General features: G+C 39.8%; 1 protein-coding gene across 2 annotated transcripts in view; it reads right to left on the bottom strand.

Annotated features, from left to right (window-relative positions):
- Positions 1-18,085, bottom strand: part of ASAP1 (ArfGAP with SH3 domain, ankyrin repeat and PH domain 1) — a 342,366-nt gene that overhangs the window by 38,889 nt on the left and 285,392 nt on the right. For both annotated transcript variants that reach the window (XM_012785407.3, XM_076005020.1), the window contains exons 16-24: positions 16,433-16,596; positions 14,772-14,905; positions 12,866-12,957; positions 10,979-11,165; positions 10,347-10,432; positions 9,122-9,237; positions 8,896-8,963; positions 7,844-7,951; positions 4,841-5,069 (exon numbers count right to left, since the gene is read on the bottom strand). In XM_012785407.3, coding sequence (XP_012640861.1) covers positions 4,841-5,069; positions 7,844-7,951; positions 8,896-8,963; positions 9,122-9,237; positions 10,347-10,432; positions 10,979-11,165; positions 12,866-12,957; positions 14,772-14,905; positions 16,433-16,596 — 1,184 coding nt within the window. The remainder of the gene's footprint in view (positions 1-4,840; positions 5,070-7,843; positions 7,952-8,895; positions 8,964-9,121; positions 9,238-10,346; positions 10,433-10,978; positions 11,166-12,865; positions 12,958-14,771; positions 14,906-16,432; positions 16,597-18,085) is intronic.

Here is an 18,085-nt window from a genome sequence, read left to right as displayed (position 1 = left end):
AGCAAGAGCAAGACAGACACCCAATCTTTGTTTTTCTGTTGAAGACCATGAAAACTGGCAAGATCAGCTTAATGTCAGGACAATATGAATACAAGGGCAGGATTGAGCCTTACAATGAAGAAGCCACAGTCTCTTTTGTGGGGCAAAGGAAAGAAGGCTTCTTGGAAGAAGAGAAAGTGTTATTTGAAAGGTCCAGATAGCCACGGTCTGGTCTGACACAGACTGATCTGCCTTAGCTTAGTACTCTCAAACTATTGTACATTTTTTGATTACTAAGGATATTTAGTCTCTTCACCTAAACTGACAGCAAGGATAACATCTGGTTCAATATACTCTGTGGTACCAACTCTTCAAAAACAAGCATCTACTGAGGCTCTCAGTATGCCAGGCACTGCACTGCTTTTGTGTAGATCATCTGCTAGTTTATCAGCCCAAGGTTAGAGCCTGTTTGAAGTAGGAATTCTACATTATAGCAAATATGTATGAAATGCGGAATTAATATTTATATTCACATGCTATTCAGAGGAGCTTTAAAATGCCTGATTCTAGGAGCCTGATTTAAAACTAGAAGGGAATGAACTGTAATTAGTATATCAGTTCATGTTTCTAAAAGCTTGAATTGTTAGCTCTTAAGTAAGTTAAGCTTCTTGAGATTGAATTTATCACTCATTTATTTAACAAATCCTTTCTTTGAGGTAAGGTACCTACCAAGTGCTAGGTCTTATTATTTAGAGCATCCATTAATTTAGCAGATTTGGGTGACTTCACTCTGGTTCCTATTTCCCAAGTAACTCTTTTGTAAAAGCTGGAAGAATTGTGGCATGGACACAAGCAGTGGATGTATCCTCTATGGAACACAATGCACCAGGCGCTGAGCTAAATGCTTCAATACTTCTCATTTAATCTCAACGACAATCTCACGTTGAGTTAGTGACTCTAGGTTAGGTATAAGCTTTTGTTACTGCTATATAAAAGGTTTGAAATTTTGCAATGGGAAAAAGTCACAGTTCTATAGCTTAACTTTAAAAAGATAGTTAATTCAAACCAACCAACCAATTGTAAGCAAGCAGTACCTGTTTTCAAGTACCTGTTTTTTTTGTTTTTTTTTGAGACAGAGTCTTACTTTGTTGCCCAGGCTAGAGTGAGTGTCCTGGCGTCAGCTTAGTTTACAGCAACCTCAAACTCCTGGGCCCAAGCTATCCTACTGCCTCAGACTCCAGAGTAGTTAGGACTATAGGCATGTGCCACCATGCCTAGCTAATTTTTTTTCCTATATATTTTTAGTAGGCCAATTAATTTCTTTCTATTTTTAGTAGAGACGGGATCTCACTCTTGCTCAGGCTGGTTTCGAAATCCTGACCTCAAGCGATCCTCCCGCCTTGGCCTCCCAGAATGCTAAGGTTGCGGGAGTGAGCCACCACGCCCGGCCTCAAGTACCTGTTTTGTGAGATAGGCATTGCAGCACTGTGTTGTCTACCACATTATTTCATATTCTAGAAACATCTATGGAGTCACAGCCTACCAATCCTAATAGAAATCTCTTATAGTAGTGTAGGGATTATATTTTATAAAATGTTTTCTTCAAATATTGTCTCATTGGATTCTGATGATAATTCCATAAAGGCAGGCAAAACAAATGGATCATCTTCCTCAATATGAAAGAAGAAACCAGATGTGGTCTGATGAGTCTCAAGGCCCGTTTTGATTTTCTACCCTACTTCAGCCATCACATGACCTGAATCAGTAAGTTTCTTAATGTTTCCTGGGCTTAGTTTCCTTATCTGTACAATGGGTGCAGATCATGTTAATTTTTCAGCAACCTAGCTCTAAAAAAAATCCAAATTCTATGACATTATTTTAATTTAAAGATTAAAAAGAAACTAATCGTGGCAAGCCTGGTCTTAATAAACATACAGTAAAGTGGGTCAAGGAGGAAGCTGCTGATCATGAATGGGAAACTATGTACCAAAATTAGTTTTATAGATTTGATTTAATCTCTCTGGACTACACATCTGAAGAGGGGCTTAGGCAGCAAAATGTTTCTTTATGAGGCTTAAGGTTGGTGAATTTGGGATTCTGAATTGCGGAGTTCTTCTGAGAGTCTGCCTGGAGCGCTGCTTAAGCACAAGGGGGCTTTGCTTGATGGTAATTCGGGTCAAACTTCCTTGAATTTTGATGAGGCAGCTGGAGTTTCTTGAAAATATTCCTCAGCTAGACTCAGAATAATTCTTTCTACGCTTCCCCTTGTATTCCTCTTATTTGTGGGGACTTAATCATGAATGCCTGCTTCTGCCTCATGGGAAGCCATCATCCTTCAGATCTCTAAATTCAGTCATGGAAATGACTTCTACAAATAGAGACCTCTGCTCTACTTGCAATGGAGAATGAGCAACCCAAATGACAGATTCGGGACACGCTTGTTCTCATGCAAATAGTTCTATCAGTTCAACAGAAGGAAATGAAAAAAATGTCGGGGCCACAAAACAGAGAATAATTATCTAGGCACACACAACATCAGCTGATCTTTAACAATGTCTTCCAAGAATTCCATGCTAACCCTTACCAGTTTTCCAAATGTAAGGGCATGTGAGCTCAAGCTAGCTACAGGACAGCTCACGTTTCAGGTCCCTTATAAAAGTCACGAGAAAGCTGTGCGCCTCACGTCTCACCAGCAGATAGGCCCAATTTCTGGATTGGATGTTCTGCTAGAACAGCCATGGAGAACCTCTGATTTTAGTATAGAGAATTTCTATTTTCAATTACAGGCTTTTTTTGGTGAAGAGGGGTAAGCACTCTATCCTTAGTTGACCGTGGTTGCTATGGCTAAATCTCTGAGCACTTGTTTTAGCAGCTGGATCACTAAATAAATTTAGTCTTTATCTTCTGAGTCTTTGGTAAAAAGCTGGTTAGAATTTATTCAAGGCAGGAGAGACATGTTTGGCACCGGATCAGACAGTATATTTTGTGGGTTTCTGTGTTCCATTGAGATAAAATTACAGAAGACGGTGGAGGAAGGTGAGGGGGCCTCTTGGCCCTCAGTGTTGCTTTCTCCTGTTAGACCATTTTCAGGATTCGTAATGACCTGGAGGCTCCTTGAACAGGCCTCGCCTGTCTAGAGAGGTCATCACTACTATGTTGGTAACCTCAATTAGGGGATATGAAATCTTTCAGAGTCACTGCTTCCATTATTTACTGTATTTGGTCTGGAGGTTTCTCACAGTCCTCTGTAGGATACAGAAAGAGAATCTCTACTCATCAGATCGCTACCCTGATAAGGAATATCATTACCCAGAGGGAAGTGGCAACACAGTACTGTTACACTATAGATCTGTAGGTTGGTAAGTTCATGATTTAAAAACATTCCAGGCTGGTCCGATGGTAGTGGGTTATCAGAACTTATTAACACTAGTGTCACTAAAGCTGGTATTCAACTCCCCCACTACTAAATTTGACTGGCTTTAAAAAAAACAACAACAAAATATTCCAGTGTAATGTATGGAATGGTAAGAAAACACAGGCAGGTCGAACCTTTGGCTCACATGCACTATTACTGTTAGGGCCACTGGTTATCTTTAATGAAAATTATTCATGCCAAAGCCTTATTTTAACTTTTCTCTATTACTTTATGATCTATGAGGCCATTTGGGTTCTAAGAACACAGCTCCTATTTATAACAGTATTTCAATAGAGAATAAGCTCTGAAAAAACCCTGTTTTGAATAAAGCTCACATTTCCCAGAAAATAGCCCCAGTGTGATTCAAATAGGCATGGCATTGTGTGCCGATAGGCCCTTGAAACCTGTGGTAGCATGAGCTGAGCACACAGGGAGAATCCTGCATTTGGATTTACTGGTACAGACCAAACTTAAAGCTACAGCTCTGGGGACCTCTCAATTATCCCCGCTTGCTGGGGCGACACTTTGATGTTGGCATTTCTCTGCCTAAATTTGTCTCTGTATAGGTGAGAACACACTGACCTCCTGAGCCGGGCACACTGTGGATATGGGATACAGGACAAGCACTTTGTTGCTACAGAACAGTGTGCTGGACCTTTAGCCTGAGGTGCTAGTCCTATGGAAGCATTTGACAACACAAGCATTTGACGACATAACAAACCCTCCTCTGGGCAAGATTCCTCTCCAAGCAGTGTCTAATAGAAAAACGATCCTCATCAGAGAGTATAGGAGCGTGGCCTCTGGTCATACAGAACCTGAGTTTGAACACGAAGTGGCTGAGAACCTTAGGCTGATTACTCAGCATCTCTGACGCTCAGCCCCCTAATCTGCACAGTGCCCATGACTGCAGTACCCACCTCATTTTGAGACCATTAAATGAGAAGTACCTGGCCTAGGGCCTCTCATAAGGCAAGCGCTCATAACTACTAACTACCACCACTACTACTAGCATCTTCAAAAGAGGGATTTTAGTGTTGCAAAAATTAAGTTTTCAAAGAATTGAAACTCCACCCCATATTATAAAGAGTACAGGTTCTAGAGCCACGTGGACCTCAAACTGAATCTCAACTCTACCACTCACCAGCTGTGTGGCCTTGGGAAAATCACTCTACCTCTGAGTCGAGTTTCCTCTTCTGTAAAACGGGCACAAAAATCACACACCTCACAGGATTATCATGAGGTTAACAGAAGATAATGCACGCAGAGTGCCCACACACTGCCTGTCCTGCAGCTGGTGCCTGGCCGGTGGCAGGATCCCTAGTTCAAGCTGCCCCTGACAACACCTTCCATACTCTGCCACTCGAATGTGGCCGTTCTTACCTCAAAGCCGGGCAGATCGCCAGCTCTGAGGATGGAGTTATACAAAGCCCTTCTCAAAGCCCGTACCTTTCCCGGCGTTTCTAGGAGGCAGAGGGGGCGCCTCTGCGGTTGGTGAAGTGGGCGAGTCTGTGCTTGTGGAGACGAAGATCTGGTTGGTGAAGGCTCCGTAGGAGAGCCGCTGTTTGTCCCTTGGAGTGCTGAACCCTGGCAGTGCCAGCTTGTCCTGGGGGGAGATGCTGGAGGAGTGGCAGAAGCTTTGAGGTCTGGGCGAGCGCTCTTTCTTGATGGGGCTTGGCTGGCAGATGAAATAACAGTGGGTGAGATAATAATCAAGGACTTCCCTTTGGCTTACCCAGGACCTCTGTAGGGTGGGCTCAGATAGTGATCGGGGCTTCTGTGGCTCTCTGCGGCTTTATAAGGCCAGCCATGAGAGCCTCACAGTGATGACACAGTAAGAGGGAAGGATCTAGATATGTTTCTACTTCTTACAACACCGTTAGCAGTCACACTAGTGAAACACTGGCTAGAGAGCAGCAGCAGTATTCAAAAGCACCATGTAAGGTCCCAGGTAGATATAACCTTTGGTTACCAAATACCTTCCTCAGACAGCACTTTCATCAACACTTGAATAGCGTTTATGCCTATTTGTCATATGCTACATTGAGTTTTCTTCCCTGCTCTACTCTTTAATGTTGAAGTAAGTTCTCATTCTTTACTTCACTTTAAATCCTCTTGGAAAGTATACTCAAGCTTTGACTACCAGCTACACGTTGACGACTCAAAGATCTGTAAATTCTGCCCCAATCTCTTAGATTACAAACCATTTTCAATGGTCTATGAGGTGTCTCTAAGTGTTTGCACTCGTGGTGATGGCATTAGCAGCCACTCAGCTGCTCAAGTTTGAAAACTCAGTGTCATCTGGAGGCCCCAGTTTCTGCACAGATACCTCAGAACTGTCCCTCAAACCCACTCCCAGTGCAGGTGCTCACCAGCTCCCACTGCAGCACTAGCATCCCAAGCGGCCCCTGACTCCAGTTGCTTTCCTCCAGTCCATTTTCCACACTGCAGCCAGAGCTGGTAGGAAATATTGCTCTTCTGACAATAAACCTCTGTTGACTTCCAATTGCTTAGATAAAATCCAAAAAGGCCTAATCTGTCCCACAAAGTCCTGGCTCTGGCCTGACTCTGCAGGGCAGCTACACACCTCTCCCCACTCAGCCAGGTGAATGCACCTCACACATGATGCTTCTCAGCATTCCTCAGGCATCCAGGCTCTATCACAACCCCTTGTCTTAGCATATCATAGTCTCCCTCCCTGGGATGATGCATTTCTACCCACTTTGCCTGGTTAGCTCCAACCCATCCTCAGAAACCCATCTCCAAGGTTACTTCTTGCTACGATCTTCAGTGCTTGAGAAGGCTGAGGCATCTGTCTGGTCCTCTGAATACCTTTCAGGAACTCCCCCAAACTCTTACAATGGTTATCAACTAACTGTATTAAAATACTTTATCTCCTCTTAAAGTGGTTAATGCCTTTAGGACCTCTTTCTCTGGTGGTCTTTTTTGGACCATTCTTTACATTCTGCCTGGCATACAGGAGGAAATGTCCAATACAAACCCAATGAATACATACATAAATTAACTTTCAGAGACAGTTAAGAACTACCTGTAAAAAAACCCCAGTAAGAACTGGGTTTAATCCCACAGATTGTCTTTACTAGCTACGAGACTTTAGACAAGTTGCTAAATTCTCTGTGTAAGTTTTCTCTTTTGCAAAATGGGGATAATAACAATGATCCTCATGGAGTTTCTGTAAAGACGGTGTGAGAAACATAAGTAAAATGCCTAACTCTGCCTAATCCAGATTTAAGTACAGTCATGTGGCGCTTAATGTCAGGGATGTTCTGAGAAATGTGTTGTTAGGCGATTTCATCCTTTTGCAAACATCACAAAAGGGCACTTAGACAAACCTAGATGGTATAGCCCACTATATGCCTAGGCTACATAGTATAGCCTATTGCTCCTAGGCTACAACCCTGTGCAGCATGTTATTGTACTGAATATTGGAGGCAACTGTATAACAATGATAAGTATTATATATCTAAACAGAGAAAGGGTAAGTAAAAATATGGTATTAAAAAAATGGTACATCTATATAGACTACTTACCAAAAATGGAGCTTGTAGAACTTAGAAGTTGCTCTAGGTGAGTGAGTGTGTGGTGAGTAAATTTCCTAGGACTTACTGTACACTTTTATATGACTTAAGTGCAATAGGTCTGTTTACACCACTATCACCACAAACACACGAGTAATGCACTGCACTACAACATTATGACGGCTATCATATCACTAGGTGACAGGAATTTTTCAGCTCCATTATAATCTCATGGGACTACCATTGTATATATAGTCTGTTGTTGACTGCAGTATCATTATGCTATAATTATACTAAATAAATGACACTTATTATTTATTAATGAGCTGTTTTGAAGGTTAATTCTGCATGTCAACTTAGCTAGGCTATGGTGTCCCAGTGTTGGTCAAACACCAGTCTAAATGTTGCAGTAAAGGTAGTTTTTTTTAGATGTAATTACTATTTAAATCAGTAGATTTCAAGTAAAGGGCATTACCCTCCAAAATGCGGATAGGCCTCACCCAATCAGCTGAGGGGCTTAAGAGAAATAACTGAGGTCCCCCAATGAAAATGGAATACTGCCTCCAGACTGCCTTTAGCCTCAAAACTGCAACCTCAACTCCTAGGATTTCCAACTGTTAGGTGGCCCTCTGGGCTCTGGACTTACCAGCCCATTCAGTCATATGAGCCAATTCCTTAGAAAAAGATCTGTTTCTCTCTTCCTATCCTGTTGGTTGTTTCTTTGGAAAGCTTTGCCTAATATAACTGTTAAGTGATGCCCCAAAAGGATCAAATACACCAATGAAAATGGTGTTGGTAGATTGGATCATAAGGCCAAAATCAATCAATCTCAAAAAAAATGCATCTTGTCCGTACAGAGTAGAAAAGCTGGGAAAAGTGCTGAGGAATTTGAGGACATCCTTTATAAACTCACTTTGTCATCCAGATCATCATCACTTTCATCCATTTCCTCCTGTCGAAGATTCCATTCATACTCTACATGGACATGAGGATTGAACTTTCCAGATTTAGCTTGGGAAAGCTAGAAGAAACAGCAAATGCATACCATTTTAATTAAAATGCCAAAACATCCCAATATTATACAAACACTGAGCAAATCCTACCTTATTCCTGGTTTTAAATGAATCATCAGTAGCTGTACTACATGTAAAACTCTGATCAGACAAGCTGGATGCCTACACAACAGGCTTAAGAGGAACCGCAAAGAATTATAGGCAGAACCTTCTTTATTTTGATAACTTGACTTCTCTCCAAAATTAAAAGCTTCCGTAATATTATCAAATGGGCTTCAAAACTGCAAATTCCTAGCTAGAAGACAAAATCAGCCCGAGAAGTTTAAGACGTGGGCCTATAATGCTCCAGTCCAATCCATGGCCCCCTTTTCTTATTTATAAAATAGGGTCAGGGATAAGTATCTCAAAGGATCCTTTAAGAACAGAAAAGCACAAGTTCTGGGCCTGGAACCTGTCACTGAAGCAGAAACTCAAGAGACTCATGCTGAAGTGAAGGCCCAGGGTTATTAAGAAAGAACTAGTAGGGTCAAAAATGGCGAGTGTGCAAAGAAGGATGGGGAGGGGCGGGGAAGGCAGCATGTTTAAAATTTTGAAAATCATTACATTCTGAGCTTGACTTGCCCAATTTTTGGAAGTGCCATCCTAAATAATTCTTTAAGCTGGCAAGTACAAAGAAAGTCTGGCAAGTACAAAGTGTGATCTCAATCCACAAGCCTACCTGGTAATAATACCTCTCAGATACCTTTCAGCTCCTATGTCATAACTGCACTCAGAAGGCATCTGTATGACAAATTTATCATTTTACCACTTATTCAAATATAGTATAGTGCTTATCTAATTTTTTTTAGCTAATGTTAAAAAAAAAGAATCTTCATCTTCAATTTCATTTTTTCAGAATGACATTTTAAGGCAGCTGATGTCTAATAAATCTCCCATTTCCATTTTTGCTTACCAGATCTTCACACTGGGTAGCCTTTAGTCTCTTTGCTATGTCCAGGGCAGTTTCTCCAGCCTGGTTAACTGAAATAGGGAAAAAACAAATTTGTATAATTATCTAGGATATCCCTTAAAAACCCAGGAACCATAAATAAATTACAATGTAACACACAAGTCTTAGTTTTAGCAGAAAAAGAACTAATGCTCTTACTATAAAGAGAGACACTTGGCTACACTCTTACCAATATCCACAGTGGGCTTGCTCCTGAGAAGAAGCTTCAAACACTCAGGTTTACCGTACATACTACAGTAGTGTAGAACTGTATTTCCCAGGGCTGTCTGCTTATCCAGGTTTCCACTGAAAAATTATAGTATCATTAGAAAAAATTACTCTATAACTTAAAACTATGCATTAGCCACTTATTTCTGTGCTAGCAACCAAGTCACATTTGAAACCTACTTAGAAACAGAGAAATGGACGATGTTGCAAACATTACACCTAAATTTATAGCAATATAATGATAATAGTCAGCATTTATTGAGTGTCCACTATGGGACAGTCTCTTAGCATTTACATGTATTAGTTCATTTAATCTTTACAAACATCTGATGAGGCAGGCAATGTTAATAAACTCTACTTTATAGATGAAAACACTAAGTCACAAAGAGGCTGAAGTGCTTGCTTTTAAGATTATCAAGACAGGGATGATGAAGCTGGCATGTGAACCCGGGCAGTCCATCTCTGGAGCCAATGCGCTTAACCTGTATGTTATATTACCTCTAAGGAAGAGGTCTGAACACACACAATCTGGCTGTGATCAGGCATCATCTTCATACATGGGTTCAAACCTTCTTACTCTTTTGATTACTCTCTTTTGGATGAACTCTGGTTCTTCTTATAATTGGTTGCTTACAGAACTGCCCAATAAAGAATCCAGCAAGTCCAAACTTCCTGTGTTCAGTATCACATTCACATCACTATGTCCCAAATTTGAATTAGCTGTTGATCCAGCCACACATGCTGCTGTCTTATACTAAACTTAGGAACAATGCAAACTCACAAATCTGGATGACCTGTGCTGATAAGTCTTCTCTCTTTTAACCTCCTCTAGTACAGCAGATTTTTGGACACAGAGGCAGGATTTTACATTTATCAAGGCCAGGAGTTGGCGAGCTATAGCCTGTAGACCATATCTGGCTTATTCCCTGTTTTTATAAATAAAGTAATAAAGTTTTACTAGAACACAGCCACTTGTTTACACATTGTCTGTGGCTACTTTCACACTATGATGGCAGAGGTGAATAGCTGTGACAGAGACCTCATGGCCTACAAAACCAAAAGTATTTATGATCTGGCTTATTACAGAAAATGCTGGCCAGTTTCTGATCCAGGCCACTCATAGTACTTGTTTGTGTTAACTGATTAGGCATATTCAGGTAATTCAACAGAAAGAACAAAAACCACACCAGTTTTGTACAAGGAAGTCAACCAAATGGAGAGATGTCTGATCCGCAGTTCGGACTGCAAGGTGAAGGGCCGTCTCCCCAAGCTCCTAAAAAGGGAAAGAGGGAAGCATAAATAAGATGGTCATATGTTCTGTTTGCTTAGAGCAGCTTCATTTACCTCAGTTGCCCCCAAGTAAGTATTAAGAGCACTCCTTTTCATTCTCAAACCCTCTTGGTTTAGATATGGTCATCCAATGTATAAGAGTTTCCTTATATGGCATTACTATAAAAGAAATCATTTTACATTGATTTTCCACATTACGTTTTCTTTCTTTTTTTTTTTTTGACAGTCTTGCTCTTGCCCAGGCTGGAATGTGGTGGTATCATCACAGCTCACTTGAAACCTCTAATTCCTGAGCTCAAGCAATCGGCGTGCCTCAGCCTGCAAGTAGCTGGGACTACAGGCATGCTCTAACACACCCAGCTAATTTTTCTATTTTTAGAAGAGATTGGGTCTTGCTCAGCCTGGTCTTGAGCTCCTAGCCTCAAGGAGTCCTCCCGCCTCAGCCTCCCAAAGTGCTAGGATTACAGGTGTGAGCCACCACACCCAGCCACACATTACTTTTTATTCTATAATTTTAGTGAGGCCTTGCCTGTCCGGGTTCCAGCAGTGGTTCCATTAGCTCTACTCCCTCTGCATAGACTTGAATTAGTGCAAGTAAATCCCTGGATTTGATGGCCTCAAGCAATTCATTCAGTTTAGCTGAGGAAGTAGAACAGGTCTTCCTTGAAAACCTATGATCTACATATTTTGCAGTGATATATTCTTTCCGTACGGTCCTAAAACAGAACAAAACAAAATGAACAAAGAATTTTTATTTTCCACATGCTGAGTAACACTCACATTTTTCTTACGATCATTTCTCTTTGAGAAGAGTTATTTTAATTAAGATATACTTCTTTTCAGTATTCAAACGAGGCTTTAGACCAAGTTATCACAATAGAAACAGAATGAAGAAACAGATATATATTTATAGGTACATAGATCACAGATTTCTTTTTCACTTTGACCAGTAATATGAGAAATGTGCTATTTACTAATACTTCAAAACCAGGTACATATAAGTATATGAAGAAATTTAAAAAGTTAAAAAATTCTGAAAGACCGATTCAAAGTTTTCAGAGCTTTGTGGAAAGGATTTTTGTCATCTCCTATAACTACTTTTTTATAAATGAGGAAACTGAGGCTCAGAAAGGTTGTCATTAAAGCAACCCCCACAGGCCAAGCACTGAATTGCAAAAGGATAAAGGTGAATGTCTTTCCTGCACAGGTTGCGGCCCACGGATAACCTGCCCAAGTCTGAGCGGGTGGGATGCATTTTTCTTCTCTTGAGGAATCAGCTTCTTTACTTCAGAGTTCAAATGACTCTTTCTGTGCACTCAGCCCACAGTACCCTGGCAATTAAAGGCCTTCTGACATTGGGGCAATAGGGAGAGTGGAAAACAGATTTCTCTAAAAATCTGGATATCAGAATTCTAGTCCTATGGCTGATAAAGACAATTTTCCATATCTGTCCCCTCAAGCCTGGTCCTCTCCTCCTCTACTCTGTTTCAGTTAATGGTACTGTCCATCTTCCTTGATGTTTAGGCCAAAAACTTTGGGTGTCATCTTGACAATTTTCTTAAACATTCATATTTAAACTGATCAGCAAATTCTCTTGGTTCTCCCTTCAAAATATATTGAGAGTTCAACTACTTTCAACACCTTCGCTGATACTACCTTTGTCCGATTTATCTTCACTTCATCTGGTGTGACAGCTTCTCTGCAATCTGTTTCCATCTGCCCTCCACTGTCAGTACAGCCTATCCTTTATACATCAGCTGCAGCTGGGTCTCCCAACCTTGGCCCTACTGACATTTTGGGCTGGATAATTCTTGTTGTGGATGGCTGTCCTATCTGTGCATTGTAGGATATTTACCAGCATCCCTGACCTCTACCCACTGGGCACCAGTATTATCTGCTCAAGCTGTGACAATAGAATGACTCTGTTCATTGCCAAGTACCCTCTGGGGGGGCAAAGTCATCTTTAGTTAAGAACCACTGAGCTAAACTGATCCACTTAAAATATAACTCAGATCTTGCCACTCCTGTTTAAAAACCTCACAATCACACTTAGAATAAAATCCCCAAACATCCGATAACCTCCAAGCCCTACATGATCTGGCCCCACCTCCATCTCACATGGTACCTCCTACCCATCTCCAGATCATTCCTCTTGCTCAGTTCCCTCCAGCCACACCTGCCTCATGAAGATCTACCTCCACAGAGTGGGTGCTAGGCTGCAAATACCTAGGAGAAGGTGACAGAGAAAAGCATCTATGCATCCCAGAAATATATTTCAAAATATTCTCTTTACTCTACCTTTTCCTGATAATGGGGTTTCCTCTAGGAAAAAATACTATAAAAAACTAAGAAGTTTTTTGAGAGGATAGAAAAACAATTACAGAATGGTAAAAGTCAATGTATTAGAAATACTTACATATCACTTGAAGGAGTGGGTTTTGGTGAGGGACTGGGTAAATTTGCTTCCATAATATCATTAAAACTATTGTTTCCTACATTCTTGGCCAGCTGTAACAAACAAAACATAATATAGCAAGCTCTTTACTACTAGTTAAAAATGTCCTATTATTTGCTTTTGAGATTTCTAAATACGTATTTTCCCTCATTTGACTTATGATATAATCCATCTGGTCAACAAATATTTACTGAGCATCTACTACTGCCAGGTGCTGAACTTTGAGTGCTGGAAATGCACAGATGGGTAAGCCATGTCCCCTTCCCACAGGTGCTAATAGTCTAGTGGGCCCACTGACAAGAAAATCAATAATGTCTACAAATATTAATATAATGTCATAAATGTTAGACTAGAATAGGATCTGGTTCTACACACATACAAACTATCTGAGATTAGACAGAACAAGTTCCATTATATGAGTCTAGGTTAAACTCTTAATTAACAGCAAAAGTTTTTCAACCACCATCATATCTCCTTTATACTGAACAAATTTACTCACAGGACAGAAAAAGACATAGGATTACTTGCAGGCAACAGAGGACCCAGGAAGTATTTTACTTCTGGGTTCAAGATCATTCCAAGAATATTTGTCCTAAAGGGCCTCTATTCATTCATGTAATTTTGGGATCAATGTAAAGAAATATTCACACAACCACGTCTTTGGGGGAAACTCTTAGGTTTATCACACAGCAAGTGTTTAGGATTTGGACTTTCCCATTTCTAGTTATCAAATCGGGTTTTGTTAATACAAGTCAAGTAGATGAAGCAACACCATTTCTACACTGAAGGAGAATGCATTTCAAGTGTTAGGTCTGAGCTTTTTCTCTATAATTCTGAAGTGAATTAAGGAGTTGAGTATCAGCATAATTTCCTACTTTCAAAATGAAAAAGAGTACCTTGTGTTGTCCACACAAGACAGGCCATCATTGCTTAATGGATGTCACATGGCCAGGGTTACCTGCTGGGTGACTAAACTCCCCAGACTTTTTGGTACTTTTCTCCAGTTAAGGCTAGCGATAAGCTAGACTTTCAGCTTCTTTGACCCAGGTTCCTTAGGTTCTGCTCAAGCGAGAGCCTCTGTCTGAGGAGTCCTATTTTACTTAAAACGTCTGACTCTTAATATAAAGCTCTCACAGTGCACCAGGGTTAAAATTATGCAAGACAGGGCTATGACCACAAGGCATTATGGGCGGATGCCACATGGACCTCCCTTTCCTTTTCTTGGTGTGCGGCAGGGAGCAATTTAACTTGGACCTAATGACGACCTCAAATTTGGGTGAACCATGATGGAAAGGGCAGGGGTTAAAGAAAAACAAGTTTAAGTGTTCACAACCATTTTTTGTATTATAAAGCTAAGCAATACAATTTCACAATTTTTTTCCCTTACTACCTAAAGGAGTTATAGGTTAAAGAATATCTAGTTATATGATAGTAGTTAACAGGCCGCTCCTCTAATTCATGTGTACTTTTACAAGTTTACAAATAATAAAAATATAATTGAGAAAAACTCTTTAGTCATTATTTTTAATAACATAAGCCACTAGATAATGTGAACATTTAACTGCTATTATAGTGAAATGTATGAAAACTAATTCATGAAGAAAAAAGCAGTCTGAAAAAGCCCATCCCAAAAGAAAAGAGCTAGTTTCACTGAGCTAATTACAGAAATGTACAATTTACTTTCTTCAAACAGGAAATAGAAAGTCAACATTACACACCACAAAAGTTTAAATATCCATGTGAATTCATAAAATCCATGAATTACAATTCTTTGCATTCAGCAGAAACAAAAACCCAAAGAATATATTAAATATATTCATGATGATAAACCTTAAAGTTTTCTTCTAAAGTACAGGTTAGTACTTACCAAGAGTTCAGAAGTTCCTAATTTGTCTAGTTCCAAAGACTGAATGCGAGAAATATGAACCCCCATTTCCCTATGGATGCCAGAACACTCTATACAAGTCAAAATACCCAAGTTGGTTGAAAGCCAGGTAGGTTCTGTGGAAAGAATTTTGAAGACAATGAAACAAACAAGATAACTGATTTTAGTGGGCCAACTGCAGAAAAAACTAAAACAGTAGTAGTAAAACTTGTTAAAATATATTATGAAGGAAAGACTTAACTGGAAGAAAGGATGCTTGTGATTTAGCTAAGAGGCTATTATAAAAGTTTCCCTTTGGAAACTAAATAAATAACTACACTGAAATAAAAATTAAGCACTTTATCCTTGTGAAAATGTAAGAGAGCTCTTAAGAGAGCCTATGCAATATCCTTATAACTTATGAGAGATGTTTTCTCATTGCCACTATCATCTCTGACAGTGATGGATAGAAATCTATTAAGTACTGCTCACAAGGGACTGGATTCTACAGCTATCATTAACCTTCAAGTGACAAGTAACATTAGCCCATCATTTTTGGTTATGGCTTCATCATAAGCACCTCTTGGTAATAAGATAGCTGCAAATATCGAACACCAAATGTTTCAGTGACCGAAGGCTTTTTTCAACTACAACCTCCAATGGCTCCAGAACAGTGGGAGCAATCACTTCTGTGTTACCAAAATCTTCGGGGTTCTCTGTGTGTCATGCTTCATTCTAATTGGTTAATACCTGAACATTTATCTCTTGCCTGCTATTTCCTCACACTGTAAGTCACTGTCACACATGTACACAAAAACAGAAAACTTGAGGCTTCTGAGGTGCTCATGGTATCTTGTGTAGAGTAGTATCAAAAGTGAAATAAAAAGATATATCATAGCACTTAAGAACACCAGGTTTGCATCTCTGTTCTGACCCCACTAGCTGTGTGACCTTATGTAAGTCACTCAACCACTCTGAGAACCAGGTTCCTCATTTGTAAAATGGGGTTAAGAGCTTTTGTGAGGATTCAATGAGATGATGTAAGCAAAACACTTATAGTACAGTGGAAACACTCAATAACGTTAGCTATTGCCAATACCTAGGTAATATAGTGCTATTAGAAAATGGAAGTTTGGGAGAAGGTGACACCAATGTGGTATAGAGGCTAGGGAGGGTTTCACTGAACAGGAAGGAAGAAAAACAATGTATCACATGTCAATTAATTTCATATGCCCCATTTCATTACGTTCTCTTAGCAAGAAGTTTATATTATTCCATTTTTAGGATGAGAAAACTACAGATGAGAATAGTAAAGGGACTGAGCATGGACTGTCCAGACTGTGAGTAGCAGATTGTGACTCAAAATGTGGACTCCATGTCACTGCTTTCTCCATAATGTACATGGTGCTTATTTAACTGGGCCTTATAGGAAAGGCAGCATTTTGGCAGATGAACATTTAGGAGAGCAGGTGGGGGAGCTTTCCAGGTTGAGAAAACAGCATAGGTAAGAACAGCATAGTGGTGGCAACAGCCACATTGGGAATATGGGTTGTGTCCCTAAGTGTGTCCACAGCAGATAAGGCTTTTATATAACTAGCTCATTTTATATTCTTCAGGAAGAGAAAGGATGTTTAACAGGCCAGTTCAAGTATGAGGACAAATACCTGACGAGCCACAGTCACAGCAGACATCATTCCCTGGGAGCCGCTGGACATCCTCAATAATGGCTTTTGTCAGATCTTCCAGGCTGTTCTCCCCCGTGCTCTGCTCTCCACGGAAGGCCATGGTTAGGGCCTCTTCTTTGCTATTCGTCAATACTGATATCCATCTGTTATCAAAAACGCAAGAGGAAGAAGGCCTTTATAGGAGCATGGCTGTTGTTTTCTCCCTTCGCTGCAAAAAATCTACCTTCATCAGGAACTTCCAAAAGAGAAATTCTCTCCCAGAATAGCAACAAAGTGAGAGAATATAAAAGAAATTAAACTTGAAGGAAAGTAAGAGTTAAAAAATGGAAAGCAACATATAGGGGAAAATGAGAGGAATGAGAGGAACAGATGAGAAAAGGGAAAATCAAGGTAACTGAGGACTTGCATGAATATAATATACAAGGTGCTCACTTTTCGGTGGAGGCAGAGTAAAGGGAACATCAGAATGGAAAGGACTAATCAGGGACTAACCCAATGGAAGGATGAGAAAGAAATGAGAATGGATACGAGGCAGGAAAGAAAGTTTAGCAAAAGGCATCTATTCTCTGGAAGTCCATGTCAGTGGGGACACTTAAAAGTGAAAATGAAGAGATATTTCATTAGCAGCCATAAAAATCTATGCACATGAAAAAGGCATGTTAACATGGAAACATGACATTTATATTATGAAATGAACAGTGTAGGCTAACTACATATACAGTATGACCACCATATTGTTTGGTAACAATATAACCCTTTGCTAGCAAAACAACATAAAAACCCAGTAACAGTGGGATGATTAATAAGCTATGAAATAATCACAAAGTGGAACAGTTAAACAGGCATTACAATTTAAGTTTTCAATAATTTTTGGATGACACTGGAGAAATGTGCACAATAAAGTGCTCTGTAAAATAAACATGAGAAAAACCTGTTATATAACTTCCAATTTAAATGTATGTATATATCACATATTTCTATTTGGGGAAAAAGGCTAGAAGGAATTTCACCAAAATGTCAATAGTGGTTGTCTCTGAATAATTTTCTGTGGGAAAAAATTACTAGAGGGATTGCTTGCCTCTGTGACTTTCTGTAATTTTTAAAATCTAAAAGGAGCTTGTATTACTTTTATGAATGAGAGGGAAAAAAGCCAAATTTAGTTTTAAAAAGAAAATGAAAAACATTTCCAGACCACTATTTTTTCTTACCTACTGCACAGACAGCTAATGTTTGCTCTCCACAGATAAAACAAAGGTTCAGAAGTGGGTCTCTGTTTTCTTGTGTATTGCAAGGTGAAATGGATATGAAACAAAGCATTGTCTACAAAAGGTTTTGAATAGGTAACAATGACGGGAAGGGAATTAAAAAACCAAACCAAACCACGTTCTTGGAGTATGTGAATGCAAGTCACACCTCTGACTCTAGGTGGCATTCACCTTCAGTATGTTGTGAGAAACATGTTTGCATAGCTTCCCTTTTCTGTTATGGAGAAAACCAAACATTTCAAAACCAATTGTCTAGGAATTGGTAAGGCGGGCATTTGATACCTTTTAGATTAAATAGTATTTTTTCCCTATCATTTAGTCTCAAGTTAGAACCTAGAAATTCTTTTGTCAAAAACAATTTAAAAAA

The sequence above is a fragment of the Microcebus murinus genome, chromosome 7 (assembly GCF_040939455.1).
Source record: "Microcebus murinus isolate Inina chromosome 7, M.murinus_Inina_mat1.0, whole genome shotgun sequence".
NCBI lineage: Eukaryota > Metazoa > Chordata > Mammalia > Primates > Cheirogaleidae > Microcebus > Microcebus murinus.
This window is presented reverse-complemented; position numbering and strand designations above follow the sequence as displayed.